The sequence below is a fragment of the Mytilus galloprovincialis genome, chromosome 12 (assembly GCF_965363235.1).
Source record: "Mytilus galloprovincialis chromosome 12, xbMytGall1.hap1.1, whole genome shotgun sequence".
Lineage (NCBI taxonomy): Eukaryota > Metazoa > Mollusca > Bivalvia > Mytilida > Mytilidae > Mytilus > Mytilus galloprovincialis.
In genome coordinates, this window is record NC_134849.1 from 22,736,302 (window position 1) to 22,752,448 (window position 16,147).

The window sequence follows — 16,147 nt, forward strand, 5'->3', positions numbered from 1 at the left end:
TTTTTTGTCTTTGTATTATGTATTCGGGTTTTGTTTTCTGTAATTAGTTAAGGCTTCAGTTTTATCATGTATATCTTTTATATTCATTTGATAAAATTTACTGTTTGCAATAGCATAAATTATTGTAAATAATAAGGATGTTCTTATCACAAGCAGAAAACCCTAGCCGTATTTGGCACAACCTTTTTCAACTTTTGATCCTCAGTGCTGTACAATTTTGTACTTTTTTTGACTTTCGAACTTTTATTTCTGGGCGTCACTGGTAAGTCTTCTGTGGACGAGGCGCGTTTCTGGCGTATTGAATTTTAAACCTGATGCCTTTTGTTATCTATTATTCATGTGTTTTTTGCCCAATACGTTCTCCTATTTATTTGTATTGTAGTCCTGTAATATTATGTTGTCATTTTAATGTTATATTTAACATTACCATTAAAGTGCGAGGTTTGACATGCCACAAAACCAACTATGGCCATTGTTATATCATAGTTCGTTTCATTGTGTGTAACATTTTTATGTTGTGTTTCCGTTGTGTCGTTTGTTTTCTCTTATATTTTAGTGTGAATTCACATTATATAAGACGTGTCACGGTACTTTTCTATCCCAAATTCATGTATTTGGTTTAATGTTATATTTTTTATTCTCATCGGATTTTGTCTAATGCTTAGTCCGTTTCTGTGTGTGTTACATTTTAATGTTGTGTCGTTGTTCTCCTCTTATATTTAATGCGTGTCCCTCAGTTTTGGTTTGTTACCCCGATTTTGTTTTTTTGTCCTTAGATTTACGAGTTTTGAACAGCGATATACTACTGTTGCCTTTATTTTTCAAGTGTAAAGGAAATGAAACTAAAAAAAGGAAAACGTTCATAAATACACAATTCCACCCATACCAATTCGATTGAAGATTTGATTGCCCTAAAATTTCTATCCATCTATTGTGCATGTTGTAGTTTGTTTTGATAATAATATAAAATTATAGGTAACTTTCCCATTTTTTTGGGAAAAATCGTCATTACAGAGCAAATATTTTATTAAAAAGTCGACTAACGATTTCGTTCATTTGACCTGCCTGTATAACTTGTTTCGCTGATCAGTTTGTAATTATCTCTTACAATTTTCAAGATATGAAACAAACATGCGAAAAATTGGGAAAAAAAACAAATAACTTCATCAAGGTGTAGAAGACTGATGAGTTTCAGTGGAGAAGATCTTTTTTAAAGGTGAACGTACAACGAAGGACTACAACTACGGACGCCAAGTGGTTGCTTACGTTCACAATTATCAGTAAAGTCAAAAGTTCACGCACACATTTTGTTTTATACTTTCAAATGTCTAATGTAAGATGAACAATTCAAAGATGTTAATATGGGTATAGTTTACAATAAATGTCTTATGTACATCATACAATAACTGCATCATATGCGAATAATGTCCATGTGCTCGGTAGATCTATTTAGATATCGGGATATATCCGAGTATTCCCGCAAACACTATTTACATAACAATCTTTCAATCAATTTTAAAGCGTTAATCTTCCTTCTAGACAAAATGGTGCCCTTTTTCCAGATCCACCTTATTAAAACTGGCCCCATTTTCTTTTAGAAGTTGAATCACTTTATAATGATTTTTGGTAAGAATATTGTATTTTGGTGTAAAATCGTACGGTTTATATCTTTCCAATTGATGGACATAATCTTCATATGTTTTATCAAAATCATTTTTATACAACGGATCCCGCGTTCTAATGAGACGGATAAGATCTTTTTTCAAATGAACATTCTCAATAATTTGTAATACACACGCTATGAGAGGTGTTACACCGTACATGTCAGATGCATGTATATCAACCCCTTTATCAATTAGTATTTCAACAATTTCAAAGTTTTCTACACTACACGCTTTATGCAGCAAAGTTCGCCCAAAGTTACCAGCTGTGTTAATAGAAGCCCCGTTATTTATTAAAAGTTTGACTGTATTATGATTACCACAAAGACTAGCAGCATGGATACATGTGGTTTCGTCCAACACATTTGCTCTTTTAACTTTTTTTTCGATGTCAGACCCTTGACTGATTAGATATTTTACAATTGTAGAGTATCCGCCAACACAAGCAGCATACAAAGCTGTCTGACCAAATCGACCAATTGAATTAACCGTTGCTCCTTTTTGTAAAATAAATTTTACAGTATCCAAATAACCTTCACGGGAGGCGTCATATAAAGCTTTGTTTAAATTTGCGTTTCTTTCTAAAAGCATATCAATTATTTTGTATTTTTTTCTTTGGCATGCAGCAAACAACGGAGTATATCCATATCGAATTGTCAGAGATAAACCATCATCGTACTGACAACCAAATTCTTCGGCAGTCAAGTCCACATTTGCTCCATTTTCTAAAAGGATTTCCACTATTTTCTCATTTCCTCTCCTACATGCCAAACACAATGGTGTTTGTGTAAACCAAATAGAAACATATGGTTCGCTCGGATTAAAGAAACTATTCAAATCCAACCCCCCAATCAAAAATTCATATATTTTGTGGAACGTGTGTTCTCCACTTGTACATGCCTGATACAGTTCTTTACAAAAATGTAATCCATTTTCATCATCAAGATATTTCCTCTCAATACGATGTCTTATTATTGAAAACTCCTCTGTTTCCGTAATATATCCTTTTCCTCTACTTTCGTAAGAAAATGGAATACTCCCTGTTAGACGGTCAAAGCATGTGTGATTTTGAAGATACTCCGATAAATCATCATTTCCACCAATGTATCTCAATACGATTTTGAAGATACTCCGATAAATCATTATTTCCACCAATGTCCTCTCAATACGATGTCTTATTATTGAAAACTCCTCTGTTTCCGTAATATATCCTTTTCCTCTACTTTCGTAAGAAAATGGAATACTCCCTGTTAGACGGTCAAAGCATGTGTGATTTTGAAGATACTCCGATAAATCATCATTTCCACCAATGTCTGCTAATATCATAGGGGTGTATCCATATTTATATATTTTATTGACGTCAGTCCCATTTTGAAGGAGTATCTTTACCTTCTCAAACAGACATAACCTACACGCATAATATAGCATAGTTTCATCAAAGTTTGATAAATTTTCTGTGTAACCGTTAGATACAAGTAACTTGGACAATTCAATACGTCCATCCTCAAATACCGATATCAAAGCTATTTTTGTGTCTTCTTCTAATACTGCTATAGGACAACCTTTTTGTATTAGAAATTCTGATACATTATAACAACCCTTATATATTGACAAAAAAAGCGGAAATCTACCGTCTTTATCGGGTACGTTAATATCTGAACCATTGTCTTCAAGAAGCTGGAGCATACCAACGCTATCCGTATTGCATGCAATTTGCATCAATGTTCTTCCGTTTATATCTCTCTCTTTAAAATCTACACCTTTAGCTGGCAGAATTTTGATTGCCTTAATAGAACCATGTTCACATGCCAGTTTTATAAGCGATTTCCAATCAACCTTATAGTCTAAATATCCAACTTTATATAAAAGAATTTTAACCGCTCTATCATAGTCTTTTTGAACAGCACAAACTAGCGCTTGATTAATATTGGCCCCTTTTTCTAGTAACATCTGTATTAGAAGACCATGACCATGTTGACAAGCAGCAATCAAAGGCATTTCACCAGAGATCGTTTGCATATTTACATCTGCCCTATATATAATAAGCGATTGGAAAGTTTCTATGTCTCCATGTACACATGCTTCATATAAAGGAGTCCATCCGTTCTCTATACAATTGGTTGTGCATGCAATATCCTTTTTCTGTAATTTGTCTTTTATACTCTCTGTTGTTTTTAAACCTTCATTTGGTCCTATTTCTTTGTCCCCTAAAACTTTCAAAATGTTTTCATTTTCAATTTTACCCTCTGTTTTCGCTAAATTGATAGCTGCGTGCCCGTCTTTGTTTGTTTTTTTAGTATCTGCACCATTATCCAAGAGAGTGAGTATTACGTCTTCAGAACCTTTCCTACATGATTTGTGCAAAGGTGTTTCCAAATATACATCAACCATGTTTACATCTGCATTTTTGTTAACCAAAATTCGGACTATATCATTGTTCCCAACGCAACAGGCGGCATGCAGTGGCGTCCTACCATCAGTGTCGACTATATAAATGTCAGCATTGTTTTTAATAAGCAGATCTACTATATTAGTATTGCCTTCTTCGCATGCAATGAATAAAGCGGTTTTCCCTTCAATGTTGACACTATTTAAACAACAGCCTTTTGAAAGAATTTTTTCGACTATTTTGTCGTTGCCTCCCAAAGAGGCAGCTATTAGTAGATCTTTATTTTGGAAAACATTCATCCCTATATCAATCAAAAGGCTAGCTATGGCTGCATGACCCAATAAACACGCAGCGTACAAAGGCGTGCGACTATATTTATTTTGTTTGTAAATGTCGGCTTTTTTTTCTATGAGAAAGTTAACCAAACTGTAATGGCCTCCAACACAAGCAGTATACATTGGTGTTTCACCTTGAGTATTAGCACCGTCTATGTTTGATCCTCCTTTAAGTAGAATTTCAACCGTCTTTAAGTATCCAGCATGACACGCAGCTGTTAATGGAGTGAAAAATCCAATCTGACCGTCAACATCAGCTCCAACAGAAATAAAAAAATCAACAAGTTCATCATAACCACGTAAGCATGAAATAACAAAGGAACTTATCCCGTTGTCGTCCTTACAGTTGATCAAATTCCTTATCAAGGTATGTTCCAAATCTTTTATGATATCTCGAAACTTTATCCTGTATTCCTTAAATTTCATTTGCGAATTGTTCAAGCAACAATGTATCTTTCCATTTTCAAGGTCCGCTTTTATCCTATCATTGTATTTGTATTCCTCATTTGTCGAAACCATGATTGTAAAATATCCATGTGCTTCCTGTAATGACTCCAGTTGTACACGCTCGCATATGACTTTATCATCTGCATATTTGAGAATTGGCGCGATCAATGTTTTACCGAAGTAACAACACAGAAAATCAAACATTTTATCATGTATAACTTTGTACTCTTTGACTACTTTTATTAAGTAAGTGTCAATACAGGCATTAAGTTTGTCTTTAATAGCTACACGAGATGTGTCACGGCCTAAATTACAGCATTCCAAAATGTTCTTTAATTTCCGTTTTTCATTCTTATCTAATTCTTTAGAAAAATCAACAAAAGATTCATCAATTGTCCCGTTATATAATACACATATAAATAAAACACAGTATTTCTCTTTGTCAAAAGATTTGAGCTTGTTCCACTCTTTACAGAAGGTTTCGTATGGACCGTTTAAGAAATAAGTTATATCAAAATGTTCATGCTGGGCATGCAGAAAGCACATTAACGGGGTGAATTCCACGTTTCGTATAATAGCTGATAACACTTCTTCATCTTGTTTTAGATATTTTTCAGCAATAACTAATTTATCTTTAAATGAATATTTTTCAGATAAATTGTATGTAGTCTTACTGAATATTTCAAAAGTGTCTTGGAATATTTCTTCAAGGAAGACTTCTGTACGACAAGTTGCCAATATTTTTGTCTTTCCCTTTACAAGAATACATTTAACAAATTCTTCAATGTTCATCCAGTTTTCGATCTTCATGATATTTGTAGTATATCTACCACATATATCATCTACAAAAAACACCTGATTAGCATTGTCCCTGTATCGCGTTTGGATGTCGTTAAGGCTACTGCAAGGCACTATACTGTATTCTTTGTCATGCCAAAGACGCAACGCTACATTTTGTGCAGTCAGGGTTTTTCCCATTCCAGATACTCCAATCAAAAGTGCACAATGACTATCTTTAAGGATTTCTAATATATCAATGACTACGTTGGTTTCGACAAAAATTTCCATTTTCTGCTTCCATGAATTAATTACGGGTTCAGCATCTGGAAAAGAAATCAAGACATTTTTTTTTCAAAATTATTTCAGGTTCCATTCCTATCTTTTTATGATCAATAACTTGATAACTTTTTAGTTTGTAATGTGTGTATGTTTAATTGAACGCCAGACGTATAAAAAAAAATATTTTGTTGTGGTTCTGAAATTTCAAAAATGATTTTATTGTTTTGCCCGTTTTAAAAAGATGTATGTTCTGCCAAGGATGTTGTATAACAATGTATAAGGGCTTGATATATAATCGACATATCTTTTAGAAAAAAGAAAATGATAAAATATACAATTCGGACTATATCATTGTTCCCAACGCAACAGGCGGCATGCAGTGGCGTCCTACCATCAGTGTCGACTATATAAATGTCAGCATTGTTTTTAAGAAGCAGATCTACTATATTATACAACATATTTATCGTCTTCTTACCGACTACAGTTGAAAGGAAAGAAAGACTCACATATGGCATGTTAACTCAATCTTTAAAGGCAACAGTAGTACACCGATGTTCAAAACTCATAAATCGATACAAAAAAACAAAACCGGGTCATTTATCTGTGTTTGACTAAAATTGACTATCAAAATTAAAAACCTCAAAAACATGTTCTCGATTCTCCGTTTGTGTCCTAACAAAGTTGTAGTGGTATTTTTTTTTAAAATATAGACACTAAAGTGTGACAAACTTTCTTTACGGTGACTTCGAGCTGGGGTTAAGATTTTGATGAAATTGTAGAACACACACAATTTAAATTTAATCTATATCCGTTCAAAAACTTGATAAAACATGAACCGTGTTTTTTTTTATCAAGTAGTTTGTTTTCAACGGAAGCGTATTAACGCCAAACAACTCCTTTTTTAAAATATTTCTCCCTATGTTTGCGTTATAACGCAAATATCTTGATTTCAATTATATATTAAGTTTTCAATATATGTCCGTCTCTTTTTCATTTCGGTTGTGATTTACTAGTAGATTAAAAAAAGAAACATGCATACAAGGTAAAATCATTATAATAAATATGCATAGGAATAAGGGAATACTTGAAGTGCAATTATACATAAATTAATAATCATTTGTGCATTAGAAAAGATATAGTATAGTATATAGGCACACTTTAATTAAAAGATAAAAAAATAATGTCATACAATTGTGAAACTTCCAGGTCAAATAGACCAAATGATCTTTCTGCTTTAAAATGAATTATTAATAAAACTTTTTTTAAATTTTGATGCAAAAAACATCTTTTAAATCTCAGGATATGATAAAGACTATTTGGTAGAAAGTCAATGAATTTTCATTTCAATATAGTAAAGTATTCTTAAAGGGAAAATTCGCAAAAAAATAAAAAAAATGATATTATGTTCATCCTAAATAAATAAGCATATTCTCAAAAATATTAAAGCTTTATTCGTCTAGATAAGTGAGTTATTAGATTTTTAAAATCGACTTTAAATTCTCGGCAAGACGCCATCTTAAAAACTAATGACCACGGATATATAATTATCACAAAGTCCTAGTACACGGCAGGACATGTTCTTTAATCAGTGTTTATATGATCTGGCAAGCTGATGGATTTTCTACCCGACCAAGTAATGGAAGCCGAAGAAGTCTACATAGTTTCCAAAATCATCAAATCAAGTAATGCTTCACTAAGATTGATCAGAATATTTAAAAAAAAATACTTAACAAGACATCTTAATTTTTTAAGAGGGTTAAATATTCAACGTACAATGCTGAGGTCAGGTTAAAAAGCTGTAAATGACATAAGATCGTACAATGGTTTTAGCTCGTCATTAAACTTAAGTTTTTTGCACCAAGATACAGTATCAAGAATTATATAGGAATTGTTCTATTATAATGTTAAAGTATAGTCTCAATAAAGTGAAAAAAAAGTCCGGAGATACTTATTATAAACTGAGATTTATCTCTTATGTAAAAGCTTATTAAATGCTTTTTTCTAACGTATATTTTTAGCTTATTTTGGGTTTTTACCTAACTTGACCCACAACTTGACCCACGTTTAAAAATTTGTCTTCTTGTAATCAGCATGGCTTAATACCGGTAATTACCGGGGTATTGTAAATGTGACATAATCGGGTATTCTAACGGTAGATTTCCTGACAGTCTTGTTTAATTTAATATACAATGAACATGGTCAATGAATCACATGCGTGATCGCGAGTGTACCAGGTGTGCCCAGGTAAAAATTATAAAATATACCATACCAATATAAAACTGTCCATGATATACGGCCTGTGTACAAAATTTTACAAATTTAAGAGTGGTTGTAAGAATACGTATAGATTATCCCAATGTTATCTAATTTCAATTTTACTTTTTTTTATATTTCAGCACCTATTCTTTCGTTTTTATATATAATGTTTGGTCCCGATATTAATTAATTAGTAATAAGTAATTTGTTTTGTTTATATCCTTACATATGTGACTTCATTTAAACTCTAGAAAACAGTGGTACATTTCAAAATGAATGCCGGTTTTTTTTTAATAATTGTTCCTTTATTTTACATGTGAAATAAGAATTACAATTAGTAAACTTCGCAAATGCAGAGTATACTGTGCAGGTTTGCTTTCGTGTAACGAGATAAGAGAACTGAAAAAAAACAAGCACGCTCAAAACAAAATAAAAAAATATGTGAGTAAAAGTTAACTGGAACAGCAAAATTAACATCCTTTGATGTCGAGTGTATTGGTAATAAATTTATGTAATTTTAGAGTATAGCTCCTATCATAATCTATATTGTTCATAAGATTAACCCTTCCGACCTCACATAAATCTGATACTATGTGCTATAGAAGTCTCAGCTAAAATCTAATGCCAAACGCTAGAAGTAAAAATGTAATACAGGTACACCTTTCATTTGATCATGGCTTTCAAATGTCTAAATTTAAGTGTTTCCGTACATTTTTTGCCTATTTAAGACAATTTAAATGCTTTTGTAAAACTAGTTCTATTGTCCCTTTTTAAAAAATATAAATAAATGATAAGAGTGTATATCATTTAATTTCCATACCTTAAGCTGTTCATTTTTTTTTTGTTTATTAACTTATTTCAAATATAATAATCTAACCACCTTTAAACAAACGGAACCAACATAGAAACCGATTTTTTTTTATAAACCGACCGATTCCAAACAGTATCTGCTATTTTACATCATGTTATCCTAAACATACTAGAGTCAATATACCATATAACCTAGCTAAACGCATATGTACTATCATTTCAAATCCATAATTAAGGAATACAAGATTAAAGGAACTAAGATAAATGCTCTTGGACCGAACATATCCCAAGAGAATAATTGACGACGGTATAACTAGAGCCAAATTATGTACAGGAATTACGGACAACTAAACAGCATTAAAAAAAACGTGTTACCGTACATTTCTACTCACAACCCGAGAAATAATGAAGCTTTCAACAATATACATAATAATATACCATTTTTACAGAAAAACCAAAGGATGTTGAAATTTCTTAATTCACACAAAGTAACTAAAAGCAAACGACAACCGAAATCCTTTAAAAAATTGTTGACACGCGCAACATTCCAAACTGAAAATATTAAACCAAAGGTACAAAAATGAGGACGACCAAATTGTGAATCGTGTGTATATTTGTCTGAAAGAACTGAATTCGTCTTTAAATCCGGACATATTTTCAAAATCAAAAATTGTACATGTGCATCGAGAAATCTTCTATACATCATCACTTGCAGGGGTTGTCAAGAAAATTAAATTGGGCAAACCGGCAACACCATTTGAAACGAATGACAGTGCATAAACAGCAAATTCGCAAACCAAGCCCAAGAAAAATCAAAATCATCAAAATTTCTTCATTTTCCATTTTATCAGTGTTCAGATAATACCACGGAACCAATGAGAACTGATAAAGAAAATTATCTTATTAAGAAATATCGTCCGAAATTGAATAGATGAACGATAATCTAGAAGCTATTTCTCTTTAATTATATGCTTTCCCTTTCGTTTGATATAGTTACTACGTTGTACTATATTATGACGTTCAGGACTAGATAATAACGTTACCCCTGACGACGTCGCCAGCAATCATATCCTTGAAGATCTGTGAAACAGTGAAACCGGTAGGATACCATGGCGGATATTATAAAGAACATTGTAAACATTTTGATATATAAATAGACAAAATGTAAATATTCATATAGAATATAAATATTTGGTGCATTTTCAGCTTTATTTGTTTCGTATTTTGTGCACAGCGTGGACAAAATACAAAAACTTTTCAATATATATACATATAATTAGAAGTATCATGGATATCATTTTTGGGGGCCTTTGTAGTTTGCTGTTCGTTTTGAGCCAGTGCTCCGTGTTGAAGACCGTACTTTGACCTATGATGGTTTACTTTTACGAATAGTGACTGAGATGAAGAGTTTTCTTATTGGCACTCATACCACATCTTATGATATCTATTATTCTGTTCATTATTAGTCAATGATATGTTCTAAATTTTCAAGCAATTGACTTTGCATGAACTACAAATGTGATAAATTTTAATACATAGAGCCTCCTCCATTAATAACTGATGTTTCTGTGAATCTTAAATAAGAAATAAGATAAAACAAATATTTGCGTTATTTCGCAAATGTTTACGTTATAACTCAAAGGTTTGTGTTATTTTGCAAAGGTTAACGTTGTAACGCAACGCAAAGGTTTGTGTTAAAACGCAAAAATAGGAAGAAATTTAAAAAAAAAGTTGTGTGGCGCTTATACACCTCCGTAGTTTTTATGTATGTTTGAGTTTGTTTTTGTTGCACCTCAGTGATTCTGTTGTTCCGTTGTTATCCTACTTATAGTTGATGTGTGTTCTTCGGTCTTACTTTGTTACCCGGAATTGTTTTCTCACAATCCATTTCTGACTTTTTAACAGCAATATATTACCGTTGCCTTTATATTTTGCATGTATCGTTTCGTTATGCGTAAAGAAATAAATGCCGTATTGTGAATTGTATCTTAAATGGTCATGTTGGGGAAAAGCTACTTCTGTTTATCAAAAATATTTACAGGTTTTCTACATTATCATATAATTTAAAATTAAGTATAAAATTAGCACATCATACAATAGCTGATAAATTTTTTTCATATAAATGGTAAAATTGTCATTCAAGGGCAATGACACTTATAGGGAGTCAAAGTTTAAGGAAACATTGGGCTCATCCTTTTTTTATGTTATTTTTTTTCCTTCTTTATCTTGTATAGTTAAAGCCAAAATGCATGCAACAGTCATTATGAAAGGCAATGACTCCTATATGAAATCAACTGTATTTTTTTGTAAACAATTACAAACCAGTAGATCTTGTGCTGTAGATTATTTTGCTATTTGCAGGTTTTTTTTCAGTATACTATACTATTGGCTCACAAATGTAGCAATTGGAATAAATCGTTTTCTATGGAGCAATACTTCTAATACGAATTTTACAGACAATTTCAGTCATTTTGAAATATTTGAAGAACTTATTCTTTTATTAATTTTTTATATTTTCATTTTCCCTTTTCCTTTAAATGTTTTGAAAATTATTAGCAATTTCACAAAGAAGTGCTAATTTCAATCATTCAAGGGCAAAACAGTATTTAGAGATTATGTTTCAAACACTGATGTTTACAAAAATTTACTACGGACTACTGTTCCGACTTGGATGCAAACCGACTTACTGTTAATCTGAAAATACTTCATGTACCTACCATATAAGGATTTATATTTTAATAAAGTCGTATCTTGTAAAGCTACTTTCTGAAAAGGAAAAAAAGAAACAGTCAAAGATGCATGATTTTTATATATTAGTTGTTATTGGCTTTGAACTAACAGTTTGTAACTGCGATTACTCTCAGATCTGCTTTTAGTGTCTCTTTGTTGTTGGGAATACAAGTATCCTGTCACAACACGTGTTGTTAGTATATATATTTTATTTGTATCCATCTGATGAGTAAACACATTTTCAACCTATTTTTATAGTTTGTTATTATGTTGTACTGTTACACCAATGTCCCAGGTATGCGGAGGATTAGGATCCCGCTAATATGATTGACCCCGCCACTTTCTGTTTGTTTGTGCCAGTCCCAAGTCAGGAGCCTGTAATTATCTGTATAAAATAGAGGCGTAAAAAAATATCAAAGGTACCAGGATTATTATTTAATATGCCAGACGCGCGTTTTGTCTACATAAGACTCAACATTGACGCTCAGATCAAAATAATTATAAAGCCAAACAAGTACAAGGTTGAAGAGCATTGAGGACCCAAAATTCCAAAACGTTGTGCAAAATACGGCTAAGTTAATATATTGCTTGGGTAAGAAAATCCTTAGTTTTTCGAAAAATTCAAATTCTAACCAATGTAAAGATATCCTTAGCTATATTTGGCAAAATCGGTGGTTTGGGTCCTCAATGCTCTTCAACTTCGAGCTTTATTTTGCCTCCTTTTTACATTTTTAATTCGAGCCACACGCTGAGTCTTGCTTACATCATTTGAAACCTAGTATCAATGAATAGTTTATGCACAAAAACTTATAGTCTTTATCGATAATTTATGCTAATTAATTTAATCACAAACATTGCGTAAATAAATTGTTTTCCAAAACTAGTTGGATGAATTAGTATCGAGCCACACCAAAGGGATATTAACAAAACAAAGGACTAAACAGTAAAGGTAATAATTTACAAAGACAAATAAAAGAACACTTTTAAGTAATTAAGATGATACACAATTTCTGTACTTATAATCTATACTATATAGAAGTTGATACGAAATATTTACGACAAGGTCTTGGTATCTTCCTGTTACTTTTTAAGAAAAAAGGACGAGACGTTCTTTGACATAATTACAACACATTGATTTTGAAGAATATTTTCTAAAGACTTAAAGTATATCTTATCCATTAAAGGAAATATCTGTAATGTAAATAGCCAATCTTATTTATGTTATTTATATTCAAAAGCTTTTTGATTTTGATATGAATAAAAAAAAATTGAATATTATCTCACTCACTATGCAAAACGGAATGATGATTGTATTACAATATAGTCAATTAACTGGTGACTTCCTATGAAGCGTTTTCCCCAGATCACTCAGGTCAAATTGGACAGTTCATTCGTAAAAACAGAAATTGAAAAGGTAATTTCATCTATCAGTGTCAATCAGGTTTACTCCAAAATGTTCCATCATAATCTTTACATTTTTTGTATCAACATTAAGACTTCTAATTGTTCTACAATTTATACTTCTATACTCCATTCTCAATCAACTACATCGATCATCAATCAGGGCCATTTTTTTGATTTTGGTAAGCTTTAAACAAAATCTGGGGGGGTCGTCTGAATCGTCATGTCATAATCGAGATTAAGACAAAAATGGTATGTCGGATGACTTTTCTAATAATAAAGAAATCGAAAATCTCGAACAATTTATCGCTAATAAGTTGAGACGAAGACACGCCGTATGTGTTAATTCATTTGGTATAAGACGTTAAACTTAATCGTTTTTCCTCATAACTCAGTTGGTACAGTTTTAGAGCACTTCCCTGTTAATAAAGCCCACATACTTTGAGTGTAATGCACTCATTGAGATATGTAAACGCCATACGATTGAGAAGATGTTTTGTTATTCCTGGAAAATGGAAAATTAACAATTGTATAGTTTATCATGTTTATGACCACAGATGGGCCCAATTGTATCACTTTTTGTGTGGAAATATCAATGATACGTTCATTTTCCGAAAACGTATTGTTTATATAATATTGATTTATTCGAAACACTAAGGATTCTACCCCCTTGCATAGATAGCCAATTATATCGGACTTTTTGCTTTTCAATACTCTTCAGCACCGTTGGTTGAGTTTATCTGCCAACTGTTCTGAATTGAACACCACTGATAATTCGCATGTAGACGAAACGTGAGCCAATTTCACTGGTCGATATTACTGCTGGAGTATTAAAACCCCAGGAGTTCACACTTTGGTGTTGCCATGAAATGTCAATGATACGTGGATTTTCTGTGAATTAGATGTTTATAAAATGTTCGAAAAACTCCTCTAGCATAAATAGGCATAGTCATATATGGCCTCTCGTTTCGAAATTTCGGTTGATGAGGCCTTTAAAATGCTTGATTCGAATGTTATCCATGAGTCGTTGTCAATACTCTTCTATATCGGACATGACTCGTGAGACTTTTTGGACCTTTTGGATTATAGCTCTTCATCTTTTATATAAGCTTTGGATTTCAAATATTTTGGCCAGGAGCATCACTGAAGAGACATGTATTGTCAAAATACGCATCTGGTGCAAGAAAATTGGTACCGTTAATTTTATTATTATCTAGTCAATACGTGCGTCTAGCATACCAACTTATAAGTATGGGCTGTTTGGAGGTTTTTATTTTCTGTCAAAGATTTCACTTGACGTCGTCAATATATAGCAATATCAAGATAACGGACAAAATATGAAGCTTTTCTTTCAAATGAAAATAACTGATTTTAAAAATTAAACATTATAATGGTATCTGAAATAGAATTGAAAGAGTTTCATTTGGTGTTTTCCCTTTAAAACTAATTTTGAAAACTCATTTAAAAGTCTGCGATATAATAATAAACAGGTTATCATATGTTCTCAGCTGAAATTTATTTTAATCGCATCTATAGTTCACTATTTTATACAGCCGGGGGGGGGGGGGGAGTTTTTCGGGAGTTGGAACCCACTTATTTTGGCCGATCAATGCATTTGAATGGAGACATATTGTTGGACCACCCCCCCCCCCCTTTGTCCTTGGTTGGAATCCCCTTTTTTTAAACGGATGGATCCGCCACTGATGTCAAACCTCCAAAGAAATCATTACGATTGAGACCACTAAATGTCTTGGTGCGTATGCTCTTTTTTGTGTGTAACTTACATTTTCAAGAGTTGATATTCTTTTGTCATACTGGCTGAGCGTTTCCCCTATATCTATCAGCGCGTCATGTACTGTTCTAAATTCTGTATCAGCAGTCTTGGATATAACTTCAGCATATTCCACAAGTAACAGTAGTTTCTGTCGGATTTCATTTACTAATTCAAAGCTAATGGTATAACCTTGCAAGAAACTCGTTCCTTTTGTAAGTATATATGTAAATGAGAAATAATTGTTACAACCTACGAAATGATTTTCAAAATAAGAAACTGTGAGTAAGTATAGTACGTAAAAATATTGCGTATCAATATATTAACTCTAAAAGACTAATTGGGAAAGACTGATTATATAAATATGTATATTTTGATGTTCTAAGTTCATATCTTGTTTAATTAAGTGCTTATTTACAATCTAGGTTATCGGTCATAGGTTAATAGCTTTTCTCATTTTTATTTCATGTTCTAGTTAGATTTTGTCTGATTTCTCTATAGATTATACTAGTTACAGTGCAGTTATTCTTGCCAAAACAAATCGAACATTAAACACAAAAAACGCAGAAGAAATACAAAAAAGTAATGGAAGGGGCATGGGGTAATGAAAAAAGGACAACGATTGATAACATACTATACGGACAACATCAGACAGGACCGAACATTATTTGACAAGTATTTGCGTTGTCTCCCTTGCATAGCAGTTTGTATCATGATCCAAATTATTGTTAACTATTTTCAATCGGATACAGTTCAAAAGTGAATAGTCGAAATCAGAGTAAATTTCATTAAACTTGTATCAAAAATGTACATGTATGTGTGAATTTTTTTTTATAATGTTAATAGTGAAATGGTTAATAAAAGGGTTTACAGTACTTAATGAGTAACAACATAAGTCTACTTATAAAGCATAGAACAGTTCATTACCATTTTTTCTCCATTTGTCTAATTCCTCAATCATCTTCTTTTCATTAACTGCATTCAGGTTCAGAAGATAAATGAAGTCTTCAATTAGCTGTAGTGACTGGACGTACTTTACATCATCCCAGACTGTGAAGTTACAGTGAGCCCACTCATTTCTTATAGTAGATCTGACCTGAAATACATATAAAATACATGTATTATTATCGTACCTTCTGTATGTTTCTATGCATATTGGTTAAAAGCAACCACGGGAGACAGGGTTTATTCCCCATTATATAAGTAGGCAGGGCTTATTTAAATACACGGTTAGAAGTTGTGTTTTAAAAAACAATCTAGTGTTGATCACAATCTTAAAATCTTCAAT

General features: G+C 32.1%; 1 protein-coding gene across 1 annotated transcript; it reads right to left on the reverse strand.

Moving 5' to 3' along the window:
* Window positions 1–1,293: 1,293 nt before the first annotated feature.
* Window positions 1,294–15,062, reverse strand: LOC143054470 (uncharacterized). The gene is made up of 3 exons (XM_076227489.1): window positions 14,873–15,062; window positions 11,675–11,723; window positions 1,294–5,935 (listed from the first exon to the last, which is right to left on the reverse strand). Exon 3 carries the CDS (start codon window positions 5,898–5,900, stop codon window positions 1,536–1,538), a length of 4,365 nt encoding a protein of 1,454 aa, XP_076083604.1. The 5' UTR covers window positions 5,901–5,935; window positions 11,675–11,723; window positions 14,873–15,062; the 3' UTR covers window positions 1,294–1,535.
* Window positions 15,063–16,147: the final 1,085 nt, after the last annotated feature.

What these genes read in the sequence shown, in the direction of transcription:
- LOC143054470 (XM_076227489.1), bottom strand. Translation starts at nt 5,900, where the DNA reads ATGGAAATTTTTGTCGAAACCAACGTAGTCATTGATATATTAGAAATC.